Here is an 18,516-nt window from a genome sequence, read left to right on the forward strand (position 1 = left end):
GTGGCTAACTGATGAAAAAGTCAAATCCTGGCTAGTATTTTGGTGAATTAGTTTGTGTGTGGGTTTTCTTTCTTCCTCCTCCTCCATTTTTTTTTTTAATACTATAAAAGGGCAATAAAATGCTGACTGTAAGAAGACAATGTCAAGGAGAAAAGGGTACTGGTATTTTGGATACTCTTCACTGCTCGCCTTGGAGAGAGAGTTATTCTTGTCACAAACCCTTTTGTCTGCATCTGCTGACTGCTTGCCTGTAGCCAGCAGCATACTTTAACTGTTTTGTCACCTCCTAACATCACATGCATCAGCTGTTGGGCTTTTGTTACGGGTATTGTAGAACTAATCCGCTGTGGCTGTTCTACTGTGCAGTAAATAAAACAGAAACGGGCTTCTCAGACAATTCTGCATGAATATTTCAGATGGCTTTTACAACTCCGATTCACAAAATCAAATAAATAAATAACTCCACCAGCCCCCCGCCCCCCAGCCTCTACACACACACAGAAACAAAACCCCTCCAACTAGACCCAGATGCCTCCAAGTCAACTGCATTGAAGGCACTGACTTGAGCCTTTAAACAATTGTTTCAGAGAAGTTGAAAGAACAGCGCTCTCTCAACTTCAGCTCCGTGGTATTCATATTTATTATTAGAGTTAAACACATTTAATTCCAAAAACTGGGTAAGCGGCTTTGAAAATGTGGAGAGCTACTTCCCTCTTTGGGCTTTCTAAAAAAAATATGTAATGCCATCAGAAATGTATAGTTAGAGTTGCCTTGTCCAATTGCTTTTATTGTTTCCATCTGCATTTTCTTCCCTTCCACTCATCTGAAAGGGGTCAAAGGAAGATGCTTGTGCTTCTAGTTCATCCTAAGAACCTTTCCAAAATGTTTAACCTGTGTAGGAGCATAAAAGGAAAATCAAACTTTGGGCTGGGTTTTTCAAAACTGAATGTACATCATGAGTTCTCTTATGGTATAAACTGATCATATATAGTGAGGCATTTTTCTAGATGACTTCTAAGTGTCTTTGGAGAAGTTAAAAGGAGAAAGGGCATCTGCACATGTACACGCGCATGCACACAAGCACACAAAGATCCTAGGAAAGGAGACAAAGTTGAAGTACTTTCCCGAGCATTCATTCACCCTAGCGTGCACATGATTCCTCTGAGCAAACTCTCCCATCCCTGCTGTTTGTTAAGTAAATATTGATCAAGGAGAGACATATCTCCTGACGGCAGTGGCACAAGCTGGGGACTTAGACTGCAGACAGAGTGGACTTAAATGGATAAACTCAGATGCTTTAGTAACTCCTCACAGAGATTATCAGATGAAAAGGCAAGAAGAACAGATACGTTATTGCTGCTCCCCTCCACTGTCTCAATCTCACTGAATTCTCCTGCCAGAGGCAGAAGAGAAGAATCATGGAACTATGAAATATGGTTACAAGATGTTGTTACTATGGGTCTCCTTTGCAATCATGCATGCATTTATCCTGTGTGTACAGCCGGGGACTAACCGGCCCTTCAGAAGGGAAGAAATGGTACAGGAAGCTACACAGGGTGAATCATGGGATTGTATTCCAATGCCCTCTCATTACGGGAAAGGATCAGATGGGAAAGCAAGCCTGAATGTGCTTTGGAAAGCATAAAATATCATCCCAATGTAAGGTAGTGGTTTGAACCTTTAAAGAAGAGCCCGATTCCTGGGAGGCGTTTCACTGTGATTAATAAATGTGTGCAAGGCAGCGTTTTGAGAGATGCTTTCAGGAGGTTCGCTTGGGCGATTTTATTGGCTGAGTCAACAAATTGAGAAAAGTTGCTTTGTGTTTCCTAAGTTGTATTTTGGTCACTTCGTGATTGTGACCCGAATCCCTGTCAAGAGCTGAATGGCCATGTGTGCTTCCCTGGGAAGGCCAGTTGTAAAATCATCTCTAGAGGTTAGGTTTTGGTCGAAGAACAAGGTGTTATATATTTAGAGTTCCCATCAAATTGCTACATGGAGTTTAAATTTTATTAGGATGCTCACATCTATGTTTGGAAAAACTGGCATTATCTGGGGAGCACTGGCTGCAGTGGCAGGCAAGTACACCAAATGAGGCAGAGAAAGATTCTGAGGCAACAACCGGGCTGCAGACTAAAGTCTCTTTCACTCTGATGCTCCAAGTGGCATTCAGCTTTGGGGGACCTTACAGGATGAGATTAGTGTAACGCTCGTGCAGTTTTAGGCCTAAGAGTGGGCTTACTTCCTAGTTACATGTTTTGCTACTTAAACACGTAAAGAGTAAACGCTTATAGGAAGTGGCTATAGTTCAAGGCTGTCCTTAAAAAACCCCAAGAAAACAAAAAACTCCCATGCTTCCTCGGTCTAAGCAAAGGAACACATGGCAACAACGGTCTGAATCATTTTTTTTTAAATAAACCTTCAAAAGAACAATGTTCTGCTGAGCAAAATTCAGTAGCATTCTGTAAACATTAATTTAAGGAAATCAATAGACTCAGTGAGCTAAAGCCATATTGCAAGATAAACTGGCCAGAGTGCCACTTTGTCAAATAGATTTTCGTTTTCTCGGCTAGATAAAGACAGTTTCAAAACGGGGCAAACGTGTTGCAACCAAGGTTTGAAAAGTATGTGGCCTTCAAACAGTCTGCTTGTTCCTACTACAAAGCTGGATAAACATACTTTAAAAATGATAAGATGGTTTAGAATTGATTTGGCTTTCAAATTTTACATGTAGTAGATTTCTTGGTTGTCTCACAGGAAAAGAATAAAATGAATACCGCGCATTCAGAATAGAAACCGTACTTGGGAGAAGGGGTTAAATTGTCTTGAGAAACGGAGCTCTGGGGGCAGTGTCAGTTGATGCTTGACTTTAAAAAAGAAAGGAAGAAAGAAATCTTTATTCATGCTGACCTGATGGGCAACAGGCCTTCTTGCCAAAATCCAAAAGCCAAACTCTCTAGTGGGTTTGGGATCAGAGGTTTCAGCTGGTGGAAGCTGCTCCCGTTCCGTGCTCACCATGCAATGTCATGTTAATGTGCGAGGGGGTGGGGGAGGGGAAGCCAACCCAGGGAAAGGATGGGGAAGGAACGTGAAGGAGATCCACACAACTGCCCCCAGGTTCCTCTCAGCCAGACTGAAAGAGCTCCAGGGATAATTAGAAAAAGTGGCAAAAGGAAAGCATGTCTCTCTGTCTGTCACCACGGCAGGGACCTACAGTGAGCTGATGACAGTACACTTGCAAGTGAAACGGCCTGACATCCTCCAATGCCATACAGTCCTTATAAATGCCCGCAGAGTAGCAACCAGCTACGACATGGCGGAAATGGCTCACTGGAGGAAATGTAATAAAAAGAATGAACAGTCATATGGAAACTGCAAGGAGGGAGGTTAAGGCTCTACCTTGAATGGACAGTGGAGTCCACGAAAAAGAATCAGAAGAAGTGGACTTCGGTCTATAGAGTGGGCAGTGAGGGGCTGCTACTGGCCATCATCCCTCATATGGACTTCTCTGACAGCAGCATGAAGGAAGGGCAGAGACATGCCCTGAGTATTTTCTGTTTCCTCACCTGAATTTGAGTCTTTATTTTTTTCCGTGAGGAAGATTGGCCCTGAGCTAACATTCATTGCTGATCCTCCTCTTTTTGCTTGAGGAAGATTGGCCCCGAGCTAACATCTGTGCCAATATTTATTTTTTATGTGGGACGCTGCCACAGAATGGCCTGATGAATGGTGTGCAGGTCATACCCAGGATCTGAACCTGCGAACCTTGGGCCCCCGAAGTGGAGCTCGTGGACTTAACGGTCACACCACCGGGCCAGCCCCAAGTCTTTATCTTTTAAGAGTAGGTATTTAGAAAAAAGAGAATTCACAATAAAATTCCTACACTTTTAAGATCTAGATAACATGTATTAATAAAAACACCATATGATTATCAACAGTGTGCTAGCAATGAGCACTGTGAATAATTGTGACTTTTGATAATAAAAAAGAATGTCTTAACATCTACTCTACCTGTTAATAATTTGTGTATACATTTTAAATTACATAAACATTTCACTGGCAACTCCGCATATAGATATCAAGATAAATAAAACCATCTCTCCCATAGCCCCACAAAAGGACATACTAGCTTGCTGGGAAGAGAATGACAAATGTCATTATAACAAACTCTATGAGATTGTCAAAATTATTTTGTGGGACTGAAATTTGGTTCACCAAATATGATTAAAATGGCTAGTTATTTGCTCGTGCCTGAAAGTCCTGGTGTTGTAAGTGTTAGGAAACACGATGATTGTCATGTTATTTGTTGTAATGGAGTCAATGTTCTTTCCCTCCCAAACTCTGCACATTTCAAAGGATGACTTAAACAAACAACAAAATAAACAAATAAAATGAAATAAAAACAAAATCAGAGAAAAAGTATTAAAAGCTAAAATCTAATACTTTCTTCCATCCCTTTACCCCCGAGATACCACAAAGATACTCTCAGATCTTAAAAACAACTGGAAGCTCTCTGCTGGAAGCACACATCTGGTAGGCTGTTTAGGAACTAGCTGGACCAAGACTATTCCATCAAAGAATCATAGTTTTGGAACTTCAGATCTAGAAGGGGTCTCAGAGAGTTCACGTTCTCCCAAAGAGCCAAACACCCTCAGCCAGGGATCAGGAAACTTTTTCTGTCAAGGGTTAGACAGTAAATACATGGGCTTTGTGGGCCACGTTTGGTCTCTGTTGCATATTTTTCTCCTTCTTTTTACAACTTTTAAAATATAAAAACCTTTCTTAGCTCAGAGTTATAAAAAACAGACTGAGGGCCAGATCTCGCCAATAGGCCAACGTTTGCCAACCCCCGCTCTTAGCCAAACTCGGGGGGCTAACAACTTTTCTGAAGGCCTCATGCTCTTTTGTTCTTCACTAATCCCGTGTGACTCATGGGGTCAGCAAACTAGTTGTTCTTGCAGGGTAGCTGGGATCCACTCACCCAAATTCAATCTGCAATGTCACGCCATTCCTCAGATGCATTTAAGGCTGCCCATGTCCATGGGAATAGAGTAAATAAACCACACGCAGGGATGGTCCAGAACCAGGAAGACTTCAGCCTTGCCCTGCCCTGATTAGGAGCTTTTCGTTAGGAACTTTCCTGCCAGTAAATATTCAAACATACTAAATGGAGGAATCTATCCCTCTTTCACGACACATCTCATGAATCAGCTCGATACTTAGGTGGAAAAATAAGCAGTGTACCAGTCACTCAGTAGCGTTAACTAACTTCCCTTCAAGTCATCGCCATGAATTATGTGACATTGGTGTCTGAGTTCAAGACAGGCTGATAGTGCTTGAAGTTTAACTTTTGCTATAATTACTGGGTGAAGTGGTAAAATCAATAGGGCCAAGCTTGGTGCCATTCTTGGATGGGAGATCATCCAAAAACAACATGGCATAAACTCTCCAATATTGCACGAAGGAAAGCTGGGGCACAGATAATCCATGGTTACTCCTGTTTCGTTCCAGAATGCATGACGTGATTGTTTTCTGCAGTAGATTTACCTTCATAATTAAGCTTTGCCTAGGCTAACATCAGTGTGCATGCCCTGCATTCATGTTGATGGAGCAATGTGAGTGGGGAGCCTAGCGAGAAACTGTTAGGAAGTGGGCCTCAGCAGGGTGATGAGAACAGCATTGCTCATAGTAAGCACCAAAGAAGGCACTGTGAGATACGGATGATAATCAAACAGAGCTTCAGTGAACACTAGATCATGGGAGATATTGCCACTCTGCTAACAAGAGCTTCCGCATCCCAGACACTATTTGCTTGATTTGGGAAAGAACTGGGATTAAAGGCCTCAATCCCATCTTTGGTTTTGACTGAAAGATCTTTGTTCTGTCAGAGAAATTCTGTTTTGTTTTTCCAGGGCATTCTATTGGTCTCTCCTTCCACAATTACCCTTTGCAAAACTGAAAATGAGCTGTATTTCAAAAGCCACCAAAGAGCTTGTGAATGGCTTTGAAAATCCTTTTTAAAGACAGGTAAATAGTTTGGAAAGGCAGAGAAACAGGTTCCAGAATGGCCCCAGGAGCCTCTGGAAGTCCTCTAGACCCATACCAACACCTAATGGGACCTGAGGTCATGTTTGCGCTGGGGAGTCTTAGGACGCTGTCAAGACCTAGGATTGGCCCTGCTGAAAGGCAATTCCAGGAGTCTACATACAGATTACCTTGTCCACCTTCAGGTCACTTAAAATGATAAATCTTTGAAAAGAGTCTCTTTGTTAGAGGAAATGCAGTGGCCTTGAAACCATAGTCTTCCACCTTCTTCTACCTACTTCTGCTTCTGGTCATTTCTCTGCCTTCACCCCTACTCAAACTCCCACACTCGTTCTTGGTGAATACACTACCTTTTACCAAAAGTCACTTTTAGTACCAGATTTTATTTTAAAATGTTAAGGTAGCCTTAAGAAAACAGAATTTGGGGACAATAACCATAAGAAAGATGAAAAATACATATCCAAACGACTTATGTGAGGATTTGATACCTATCAACTACAACACACACACATACAAAATCCCAGTGGAAAAGACTTTCATGATCTAGATCACTATCATGTTGGGAGTGCTTAAAGGAAAGGATGGTATTGCTTTTGCAAAAATTACCAACCAAGCCTAGTAGTGAAGGTAGTTACACTACCTAAAACAGCTATTTCTGTGCTGAAAGTGAGGAGATGTTGTATATTATACAGAGGTTAATATATCGTCTAGGTTGAGGTGTGGCTTAGTGGAGTGCGTGTGGGGACAGGTATATGGACTCTCTCATATTTTGTTCAGGTCCATACCATCTCCTAGAAAACCCACAGGCACGAGGGCTTCACAGACAAAGGTCCTCATTGTTTGGCTGCCCTAGCCAACACAACAAATAAAGTGAGCAGCAAGTATAATGACTAGTGCCAATAAATTGTGTATTAATTTGGAAAACTGTCTCTGGAATCCCAGTAAGGGAGTTGCCACGTCTCCAAGGGCACTGTTGAGAATTAGATCTGTAAAGAGGGCCTTGGGAGAACACTAAAATGTGCACTCTGGAGATTTTTACTGAGCTAACTAAGCCACAGCAGAGCCACAAGGGTGGAAGTGGCCCCATGTGGACACCGTCTGGATCCCTAGGGGCCCCACAATCACAGCCTAAAGCTTCACATCATGCCCAGGATTTATTTAGAGAATGCAGAGCGTCTTCCATTCTAGAATCACAGAATTTCAGAGCTAGAACAAAGCTCCGTGTTTAATCTTATCACTTTACAGGTGAGCAAAGTAGAGCCCAAGGAGGCAGGTGTTGCCAGAAGCAGAGGCGCTCCTCTCACCATACCCTGTCATCTCGACGCTGCCCCTCTCCTCTGGAACCCACGACTCCAGAATCCTGGAGCTGCTCCAGGCTGGTGTTGCCTTTACAGCCACACTCGGGGCAAGAGGCATCACTTTCTCTTTTTCAAACCAGTTTTGCATTGACTCCTTGTCCCAACTCTGATGAGAACTCCTTGTTTGCTCATTTGTTTGTTTTCCTATTTAGGGTCAGTAGGAAATGATGCAATAGTTGGGCTACTGATAGCGGCCACAACGTAACTTTTACTTAGCTCTACAAGTGAATAAAAGCAAATGCTCAGATAGCACTTACTTTGTGCAATATATTCATGTATATTCATTTAATTCTCACTGCAACTCTGTGAGGTAGGTGCTATTATTTTTCCCATTTTATAGATGAGGAAATTGAGGCACAGAGAGGGTTAAAACACTTGCCAAGGTTTCACTGCTAGAAAGTGGCACAGCTGGGATTTGATCCCAGGGACTGGTTCCAGAATCCATGCTCTTAAGTTCTGCACTATAATTAGTCCAGGACCACTGAAATTGGAAGGACTCCTTAAAGGATTTCCCTTTTAAGATCTCAAGGTGATGCGTTTATATAAAAATATACCTACTTGTAAGTGAATATTTTGTTTCCTGCCTGAGAATAATTTAGAGACCAGAACTTTCTTGCCTTGGTTGTCATTTTTACAGACTCAAGCCCAAGACTAAGGCTGTGTCTTCACGACGTCAAATACTCCAATACTTTATCTACAAAAACACCGAAAACATCTGGACAGCGTGGTGGATCTGCCCATTTTTTATTTGGCCGGATATGTCCTGTAGGCACATTCAGATTTGCCAGAATACTTGCCAAGAGTCTCATAAATTGGTTTCATAGGATCATTTTTAACCAATAAGTGCTACTGAGATGCTACTCAAGAAATTCAACTTCTGAGGATAAACTTTTGCGGCAATCAAAAAAGTCCCATTGGGGGTGTGTGGTGTGGCTGCCCCACAATTGGAATTCTGCCCCATTGTCCCGGAACTGTAACTGTCCCTCAGGGAGACACACAATCATGCCGGAAGCGCATTACAGAAGGGCAGCAAAAGTGATCAGGGGAAGCCCACTTACTGTATGAGATTAGACTTTTAAAAAGGATTAGAGCTCCTTAATCTGGAGAGATGAAGATTAAGAGGGAGTAATGATCAAAGTCTATAAAATCAGAAAGGAAATGGAGAATACGGCCACAGTCCTGTTCACAAATCCTAGGATATTGTAACAAGGGATATCCCTTTGGAGTCCCAGGGAAATCACTTCAAGAGCCATAAAAAGAAGATACTATTTTCACAGCAGGTAATAAATTTAGAGAATTATTATCTTGAGGAGTGGTATGTTCTGAGAATGGAGTCAGGTTTAAAAGAGGTTTAAATAAACCCATGGGTGATAAAACCATAATGATCTAATAATGAGAGGTTAGGAATGTTCTGAGGACATCCTGAGTCTTTTGAAAATGATTCAATCAGTGACAGGCGCCAGTCTCTCCCGATGTGCTCTCTGCCCAGGGCTGGGTAGTCTACTGATCCGGCCACCTTTCTCCTCAGTTTGTCAGCTAGATTGTCCCTAATAGTCGGAACAGGGCTCAGTGACTGAAGAGCTCAGGAAGCTGGCGCAATAGGGCAACTCATTCCTCAGAGGAATCCTTTATGGCTTACAGGGTCTTTGTCCTAGGATTCTGAATTAGAATTCAGGGCAATGATCTGACCATGATTCCCATAAAAATATAAACTTACTCCTTTAGGTATACCTTAAAACTAAAAACTATGTTTTACTCAAAGAGAGAGACATCTAAAACACCTTATGTTGCAGTGGTTGGGGGAAAAAAACTGGTTAAACTCTCTATTGGGGAAACCACTCATAATAAGCTAACACAGATCAATTAATTCAAATTTAAGGGGAAATTAAACTTACCAATAATGTAGTACCCATCACAGCCCAAGATATTAAGCTCTGAAATTTACTGCAGTTAATGTAGAAACCAGCACATCTTAACAAAAGCTGTGGCTCTGTTAAATATACAGAATAAAACTTTAGAGAAATGTTTTAGCTCATTTCCAAAACAGCCAAGTGTTAATCACTTTAAATATCTAATAATGGGTCATTGTTGGGGGCTGGGAGGTTATGAGAGCAGAAGGAGGGGGCGGGGGACTTTGGTAGGGGGTAGAGTGGAGACGAAGATTCCATTCAGAGAAAAGGAACCCTCACACGACTATAACATGCACAGCGAGGCATGAAGAATCTTTTCTGTACTCACATTTTAGACTGTTTTCTGAAAATTGGTAAAATGTGGCAATGTGCAGAAGCAAAGAAAGGAGCCAAGGAGAAGGAAGCGGTGGGGAGCGGTGGGGACGGAGAAGAAAGGCATTCATCTAAGAAGCAATATCTAATAACTCCAAATTCTAACTCTATCTGCCACCATAAACTGGGAGCAATCGCTTGGTATCTTCAAATTGCAAGTTTGAAAACGTCAGTCCTCATGTCAAAGTCACTATTCATCTGAGGGATGGAAAAGGAGGAAGGGGGAACGGGGCGGGGATGGGTTAAGGGCTAAAGAGTCACCTTGTTTCGCATCATAGACTTTCGGGTGATTTGGGCAAGAAAACTGGGACATCTGGAGTTCAGAAGTCAAGGAAAATGGGGAAGAAGCAGGAAGATGAATACACGATCATCAGCCACACAAAAGGACGGAGCAAAAAGAAGCCTGGATTTGGGCACTCGCGTCTGGCAAGGAGGCCGGCAGCAGGGCTAATGAAGCATTTGTGGTGTGGGACGTTTGCCAGCGCAACAAAGAAGATGTGCTTGGGCTCTGCAGATGTGCCAGGGCCCCCAGAGCAAAATAATGACATAATCACCATCAGTGTCACAGACCAGACTGTACACAAGGTGACAGGGGAGGGGGAGCTGTAATACACACACAGGGAGGACTTGCCGTGGCCCACGGCGTCTGCTGCCCCGAGGCCTGGGATGCAGGCAGAACTCCCTCCCTATCTACCTCCAGCTATATCTTGAATCTTAAGGTGAGGTTTGTCCCCACCATGGGTGGGTGTTTTTTATCCAATCCCAGCTACTCCTGTTGAGGCAAGAGAAATCTGAAAAGCTTGAGAGAGACGTGGACTGGCTGGAAAAGGCTGAATAAAGAGAAGCAGGGGAGAAATGTAGGCAGAGAGTTTTCAGTCAAACTCCCTCTATTTTCTGCTAAGTTCTGTGCTCAAACTTTCAGGAACCTGACCCTGGCCATACAACCTGAGCTATAAATATTATCATGGACATCGATGTTTCATGCTGTAAAGAAAACGCAAGGAATAGTTTTGGGAGCCTGGAGGGGGACACAGATTAGCAATATATGGTCCCTCTCAGAGTGAGCACAGAAGTGACGTGAAGGCAGGAGGAAGCCACCCCTGCCCGTTTTACACAAGGTCTCTCAGCTGGCCTCGTCACCTGCCCTTGGCTCCTGCTCGCTAAGGTGGGTGTGTTAGTACAGCTGTCTGGCTTTTAAGTGACTTTTGTCCATTTGAAAGTGAAAGTCTGTTTGAGGAGCTAAAAGAACAATAGCCCAGAGCCCGGAAGGAGAGCTCGCCACACAAAGGACTTAGACTACACTAGTGTCCCTTTTCAGTGCTCCCAATGAAAGATTCATAAGAATAACTTTAATTTTTTATGACCCCCTTTTCGGTATGACTATATTACTTGTGTCAACTTCCATATACAGGTTCTCTTGAAACACCGAGAGGTCTGTCGTGAAAGTGTTTTCAAAGAGCAGTGGGGACAGAACTGACGCTGGCCATCCTGTAGGTCCCTTCCTCCAGAAGAAACTGCCCTGAGGGACACAGAGAGCTCCTTTAAGATGATTCCCTCCGGCCTTGAAGTGGCCGTGAACGGTGCGGCGAAGTGATCTTCAACCTCCCTAATGCGCTAGTTCAACCGCTCCTTGGAAGAACGATTGTATTTGTTTTTCTTCGCTTCACTCTATTTAACAGGAACAGTAGTATAATAATCATTAATTGCTCTCCTTTTCCTTTACTTCTCAAATAGGTGTCTCCACACTGCATCTTTATTTTGTGTCTCAGCCAGAAGTGAAGGGGAGGTGAGGACAGATTGTATTTGTTTTATGTCCTGTTACCAAATAGCACTGAAAATTGGATTAAGGTAATCAATGAAGGTGAAACAGTATTTTTAAACTAGAATAATCTACTTTGGAGAACCAAAGTCCTATCTTCACCAAAAAGAATGTTTGCAAAAATACTTATTCTTGCAAATTTATACTAAGGTAGTTAAAAGAAATGAGCAAATGATTGTTAAATTTTCTGCCCAATGGCTGATAAAGAACCACACAGGTAACGGAAAATAAAATCCTGGAAGGGGATGGAACGAGGAAATTTGATTTAAAATGTTATCCGTCATGTGAAAAGGGATCACCAACTTTTGAATCAGCTTTACTTGGCTAAACGAGTTTGTTTAATCTAGACTCAATAAACAGGCTCATTTTCAAAAGGCTGATAGAACTTCTTCAGACATTTAATCCAGGATGGGCCGGACACAATGATAACATCCCACTGAAAGCTCCAACCACCACCAGCAGCTCTCACCAGAGAACTTGCTCCCTTTCTCCTATTGATAACTCTTTGTGGGACGAAGAAAAAGAGCCAAGGCAAGGAGAACTGAATGTCAGACAATAGACACCACTCCACACACTGTCTCTGAACTTTCCTCATCTCTGAAGGACAATTAATTATGAAGGCCTTAGGGGTAGGTCGAAGCAAGGGAAAACCTACTGCCGTCCCAACACTGCGGCTGCCGCCTCTGTGTTTGCTAAATGGCTTCGCCTGTTGGGGTACAGCCACCAAGAGAGCCAATAGATCATGGGGGGGGGGGAGTTGAGGGAGGAAAGCAAAAGATTTTTTTGTGTGTGCGCCTGCCCTTGTATAATTCTATTCTCACTGTGAACTCATCCATACACAAAACACAAGGACAATTTTTTTTTTTTTAAAGAGAGAAAAGCCACAGGGTAGGTTGCAGCAGAAACGGCCTCTCAGTGGTGTGTTAAAAAGGATGGTCTTTTCACCAAATCATTTCACAGAGGCAAAACAGACAAACACAAAGAGTTGAGACTTTTTCTCCGACATTAAATGGAGTAACTGATAAGGTCAGACATATGATACCTAAAGACACGAATCTGTGAACTCTTGAAGTCAAAGGGCCTCTCTGTGCCGAGGAACAATCTTTCAAAGGAAATAGATCATAGAACTCCACAGAATCCGCTTTAAACTTTATGAAGCAGGAGGAGAAAAAGCTCTAAGTAGGGAAGCTTGACAGAAGAGCCTTGAACTATTTTCTGAAGGAAAGATGAGACCCTCCCTAGGCTGCCACAAAACATCTTTTTTTTTTCTAAAGGCTCCTCTGAACTTTGATATGTGCCAAGACACTGCCATTGAAAGCTGTATAATTATGTGCTATGGCCACTGTAGAAAATGCTTTGTTCACCCCAACAAAGGACAATCAGCAAAGTAAAGCGACATTACACTGTATCTTTTTCTTTAAGAATGTTGAGAAAGGTCATGGAATGCTATAACTAATAAAGCTGTTGAGTAAGGAGGTTTTAAAGTCGATCTGACTGTGCTTGAATGTAACCCAATGACAAAAAAGACACAGGGAGCTAAAAATGCAATGATATTACCAAATAGATGATCAATCAATGGGCCCGCTTCATTATACTGATCAACACCTTGAGTCCCAAAAGGACAGCGGTGCAAAAATGAAGCTCTGTGCACACACACAGTTCTGTCTCTGCCCCACCCCCAACCCTCTAACCCCACTTCCAACCTGGCATCTTTACTGCTCTCTCCTTCAAATTTCAGGCAATCATTCTGTACAAGGAATATGTTCCCAGACAGCCATGTGTGTACATATATTTAGAGAACATTCATTTAGTCTCTTAAAAGATCAATTTGGCTTGTCAGTGGTGGGACTGGCAAGGAAAGAAATGATAAGGGCTTCTTTTCCTCCTCGCCACCCACCAAGAGTGTGTTGTGCGATCATTTAACCGGCTCAGCGGCTTTGAGGCCAAAAGACTCCAACAGCAGTAAAAGGTTTTCACTCGTGTGCCAGTTTTCCAAATGATCACTCATATTTAAGTATCTATTTGGAGCAGAGGGAAGCGTTTCCTAAATCCACCTGTCCTCATTTTTCTTTAAAGAGATGACAATGCGGATGAAAGACTTCCAAATGGATTAAATCTTCTTACACGCGTGTTGTGTTGAAAGCAGGAGGGGGTTGGGAACGGGGGTGAGAATGTATTCATGGTGGAGAGAATGTATTTGGTATGCGCATTTAAGTGTGCATGTGTTTAGTTACGTGTGGGGGGCAGACGGATGTGAGAGGTGCTGCTTTTTTTATTTTTTCTCTTTCCAAGAAAGAAAAGAGAAAACACCGAAGGAGGTCTATGGAAGTACCCTTCTTGCCTGTCATGTGACACCTAGAAAAAAGTCAAACCCACAAGCTCTATGATGAAGCATCTGCCCAGTGAGATATTAGTACCTTAAGTAATGGCATTTGCAAGCCCGCTAATCAATGAATGAAGTTCCCCATTCTATTTATTTCTAAGCCTTCCAGCCCAAAACCTTGGTCTTTAGCGAGGGCAAGGGAGGTTAGTCACTCTTACTGGGAATTTGGACCCTGCCTACAGATAAATGGCCAGCCACTGACAGGCCTATGAGGGATGCCTGACTAACCACAGTGAGGAGAGGAGCTACCTCATGGTACCCAAGAATGAGAAAGAGCGCTCAACGTAGCCTTGGAAACTGACAGTGATCATTCCTTCTTTCCTGCCACAGTTGTGAGGGAAACAAAAAAACGATAAAATCCAACTCTTATGCCCTTGAAATCAGAAGTATCAGCCTGGAGGAAGGTGTCTGTCGCATTCTTTTCTCAACTTACATGTAAGACCATCCCAAGGATCATTCTGCCTTTCTTAGCTGTGCTGTATAAACTGGCCAGCCTAGGTAATGCAGTCAAACAAGAGGGGTATGTCTTTTGGCTCCTTAAGTAGTACAATTAATCTTTGTGAGTTAGACAGGTTGGTTTCCTTAGTTGGGTTCTTTGCAAAAACATGCAGACCAGCCTTGGAAATCGACAGTGATCATTGCCTCCTTTCCTGCCATAGTTGTGAAGGAAACAAAAAAGCAATACAATCCAACTCCTAGGCCCCTGAAGTCAGAAGTATCAGTATGATTTAAAAACTGGGAAGGAATCCCAAACCTCCTTTCCCTCCCCATAAAAACAATTTTGGAAGCTCTTCAAAGTGAAGTGAGAATGAAGAATGGAAATATATACCATAACACCTGGAAAGATAAATTTATTGTTGCCAATCTCATTAAATGTGAGAAATAAAAGTGAAAGATGCAGCCTGTAATTGAACACTCCTCTCTCACCCACCTTCACAAACTCATGTTCATAAGCGAGACACCCCACTCTACGGGATACAGCCAACTTTCTTCCCTCTAGCACAAACTAAAAGTGCAGTTCATGTTTTTTCCCCCCTTCGGTGTCTTCTTCCACATTCCCTGGGTCTTCTCAAGCTCTCACCACCCTAAGTCTGAATGCTGTGCCAAGAATCTTGGCAATTGTGTAAACTGATACAAAAGGCAGAACAAGTTCTCCTGTCACTCAGAAGGTCCTGACTCATACAGGCCGGGAAACACAGAGTCTAGAAGAGGAGAGAGAGTCAAGCCACTCCCTCTTTGCTAGTGATAAACCTTCCCCATCTGCTTTATTTTCCTGTAGGCCAGGGGTCAGCAACCACTCTAGCCTTGAGAGCCATCAGCAGCAGGGGCTGGAGGGGGATGGTGCTAAGCAGTGACAGAGGTGCCACCAGCACGCTGTGACAGAGGCAGAGATGGAGCAGAAAGCTGATAAAAGACAAGGAGTTAGAGAAGAGAAAGAAGGAAGAAGAAGGTCGGAGTGAAGGAGGGAAAGCATTAGCCTCATTCTCCCTTGCTCTACCTGTCCCCACCCATTTAGAATTACTTTAAAAACAGTATAAATCTTTAGGCAAACTGAAGTTTTTCTTGTATTGATATCCATATCATTATTATTGCTCACATTAAATAATATTGGTAAAACACTTAGAATAGTATCCAGGACAGAGTAAACAGTCAATAAATCTTAGCTATTTTATTATTGCTACAAACAACTGATTGGGAAATTTAAAAATGTAATCAATGAGATGTATTATTATTTGACCAGCTAATACTCGGTTCAGTTAATATATTCCTTTGAACTAACTGGATCTTTGAGCATCACGTAGACATAACCTCCGAGTCTCTCTACCATACTCCATCTCTGCTTAAAAATTAAAAAAGAAACAAGCTGTATAGTTCTATACTTTCCCAGCCTCTTCTCTTGCTCGTATGAGACTGCATATTCATTTGACTTGATCTTAAGAGGAGAAACTTAAAGACAAAAGCGAAGCGGTGCACACAATATCAGTGGAGGTACTCAGCTTGAGGTGCCAGGTCTACTGTTGGCTCACAGCCATGGCCCACACTGGTAAAGCTACAACGATAAGACCAGTGGCTTTTTAAGCATCTCACTTAAGCACTGACCTCCATGCACAAAGGCACAGAAAAGAAGGGATCATCTTATCTGAAGCTTTTGTTAGCAAATGCACCAAACTGAGAGGCTAAATTAAAAACTATTTAGTAATAATAGGATCATCTGTGGCAGTGGGTATGTGTATGTGCATATATATGTGTGAGTGTGGGAGTGGAGGGGGCAGGGTAGAATCCACGCTCTTGCTTCCTTCTTACCATATTTCCAGAAAGAGCCTAGTTTTTACTGAAGGAGGAATAAGATCCAGAATAGACCAATAACTTGTCTGAAGTCACATGAGAAGTGACAAAATTGCTCCCCGGGCCCCATACTCCTTGCACTGAAGCAGTCTTAAAATAGACACTGCAGATAAAGGAGAGGTGGCCTGGCTGGAAGTGGATATGATTCACAAAGAGAGAAATATCAGATGTTAATCATATTAAAGGAGGATTTAGATGATGCTAAATGGAGCAGCTCGTTGGGTACCTCTTGATGCCAGCCATCCCCCGTTTCTGCCATTTGCACCATGAGTAAGGGATTAAATTCTAACCAGGTAAGGTTTAAATAACCCTAAAAATCCTAATGTGCACTGTAAGGATTTGTCCTCTCAAGTATGTCACACAGCAAAAATGCAGAACTCATCCCATGAATCTTGGGCAATTCTTTTATGAAGCTTCATGCACGCTGCCAAATGAATATTTGTCATAATAAACTGCAAACAGTTCACTAGCACACAGCCAAATTCTCTTTGCGTAAAGTTAGAGCAATAGACTTATGAGAAAAAGGGAGAAAAAGAGATGAAGCTCTTAATAAGATTTCTTTAAAACGTTTAGCCATAGTCATATTCTTCAGCTTTAAATGAAATCTGCTCGTGTTCTGTCAATATAGTAAACCACTGCTGTTACAACAGAGACTTGAAAACAATGAAGCAGTACAAGAAGGATCCCCACTTTTAATGTGTTCAGCCAAAGAAAAACTTTGTTTATAATGCATTTGGCAAGAAAAATATGTTGGTCTTGGGTAGCAGAGAGAAGTCGGTGGTCTGCAGTATAACCATCCAAACTTTCAAGGGAAAACCATGACTTCCTCACTGCTAAAATTCCACATTCAGTTCTTTATAAGCCACCATAACTGATCTGCCCTGCTAAGAACAGTGGGAGAAGGGCCCAAACAGGGATGAGCACGCAGGGAGGACAGTGGGGGTCAGGTCCTTTTATTGACAAGGCCAGACCAAGGTGTCCCTCTCTCCAAAGTTGAGAACTTCTTGGGCATTTCTGGGTACCTATCTATGTGAGGAAAGCAAGAATATTAACCCAAGATCCCTGCATGAGCAGATGTGGGAGAAAAAATTCATACCCTTGAGATCATACAAGAAAAGGACCAACTTTGTCAAGCCACAGCCTGTCTACTCTCATCATCAGGGGGTTCAGTCTGCAGAACTCTTGCCACATTCCCACCTCCAACTATTGTTGCTTCAGCCAGCAGGGCTCAGCAAAATGCCTTTGTGAGATTTGCTCCCAGAATCTGCCTCTGGGAGATTCGCTAGTGTTGTCTCATAGAGAGTCATCAGGTTGCAATGAAAAATGTTTGCTGAGGCACCACATTAGCCAGTAAAGAAATGCCTTACTCATAGCCACACTTCTCTCACTGTTGCATCGATATTGCTTTCTGGGAATCGTCTACACTGCTTTGTGTGTATCTAGAATATGCATGTTGTAGATATATATAAGTGTGTATGAGTGTCTGAACAAGGAGCAGCATGCTTATGAAGCTACACATAAGCAAAACAAACACACAAGTCTCTCCTCCAAAAAGAACAAAAACAGAAACAAAATAAAAGATGTTGATGGTTCTCTTGTAATAAGTACTTAGTAAATTTTCATATCATTTCTTCCATAAAGGAAATAAACGCTGATTAAAGTTAGAAACCATGGAATCAACCCCCATCAACACTTCTAGACTCTTTTAGAAAACAGCTCTTGCAGCAACCATTGCACACAGCATATGTCAGCTCAATCGACATGCCAGAACCTAAATATGAAAACGGCCTACTGGAGCAGGGACCTCTTCTCTGGAGGGAATCACTGTGTGTGTGTTCCTTGCTGCCCTTTTCTTGGGATTCTCCAGTTCCCTTTTTTGTGGCCTGGGTCTTCCATGCGAGCAGCAGAGCCAGGGAATGGGAAAGGAAATGGAAATGAGTCGGCCCCCCAGGACTCTGACGGGAACCAAGGGGAGCTCCTCACTACACCTCTGCCTCTTACCCTACTGGGGGATGCTTCTGTGAGATACTCAGGCAAAAAACAGATTTGGGGGCATTTCTAAAGAAAATAAGTTTTTTTTTAAAAAAGAAAAAGGAGATGACCAAAAAATAAAGATGAGTTCCTACCTCAAAGTCATTTGCTTTATTGTAGTGCATGTTCAGAGCCCTGTACAGCTCACAGTCTCTGGTTATAGACAGCTCTTCAGTACTGGTGACTCCATCGTTGATGGCTTGACGTGCGTACTTCTCCATCTGAATGTAGTAAAACTCACGGAAATTGCTAAAC

The 18,516-nt window shown here is 42.5% G+C and overlaps 1 protein-coding gene across 1 annotated transcript in view; it reads right to left on the bottom strand.

Annotated features, from left to right (window-relative positions):
• Positions 1-18,516, bottom strand: part of PROX1 (prospero homeobox 1) — a 51,907-nt gene that overhangs the window by 10,355 nt on the left and 23,036 nt on the right. The window contains exon 6 of the mRNA XM_087439136.1: positions 18,357-18,516. This exon is cut by the window's right edge and continues 35 nt beyond it. Within this exon, the coding sequence (XP_087295262.1) occupies positions 18,357-18,516 (160 nt within the window). The remainder of the gene's footprint in view (positions 1-18,356) is intronic.

This window comes from Ceratotherium simum, chromosome 2 (genome assembly GCF_057802395.1).
Source record: "Ceratotherium simum simum isolate JZ-2026a chromosome 2, ASM5780239v1, whole genome shotgun sequence".
Taxonomy (NCBI): domain Eukaryota; kingdom Metazoa; phylum Chordata; class Mammalia; order Perissodactyla; family Rhinocerotidae; genus Ceratotherium; species Ceratotherium simum.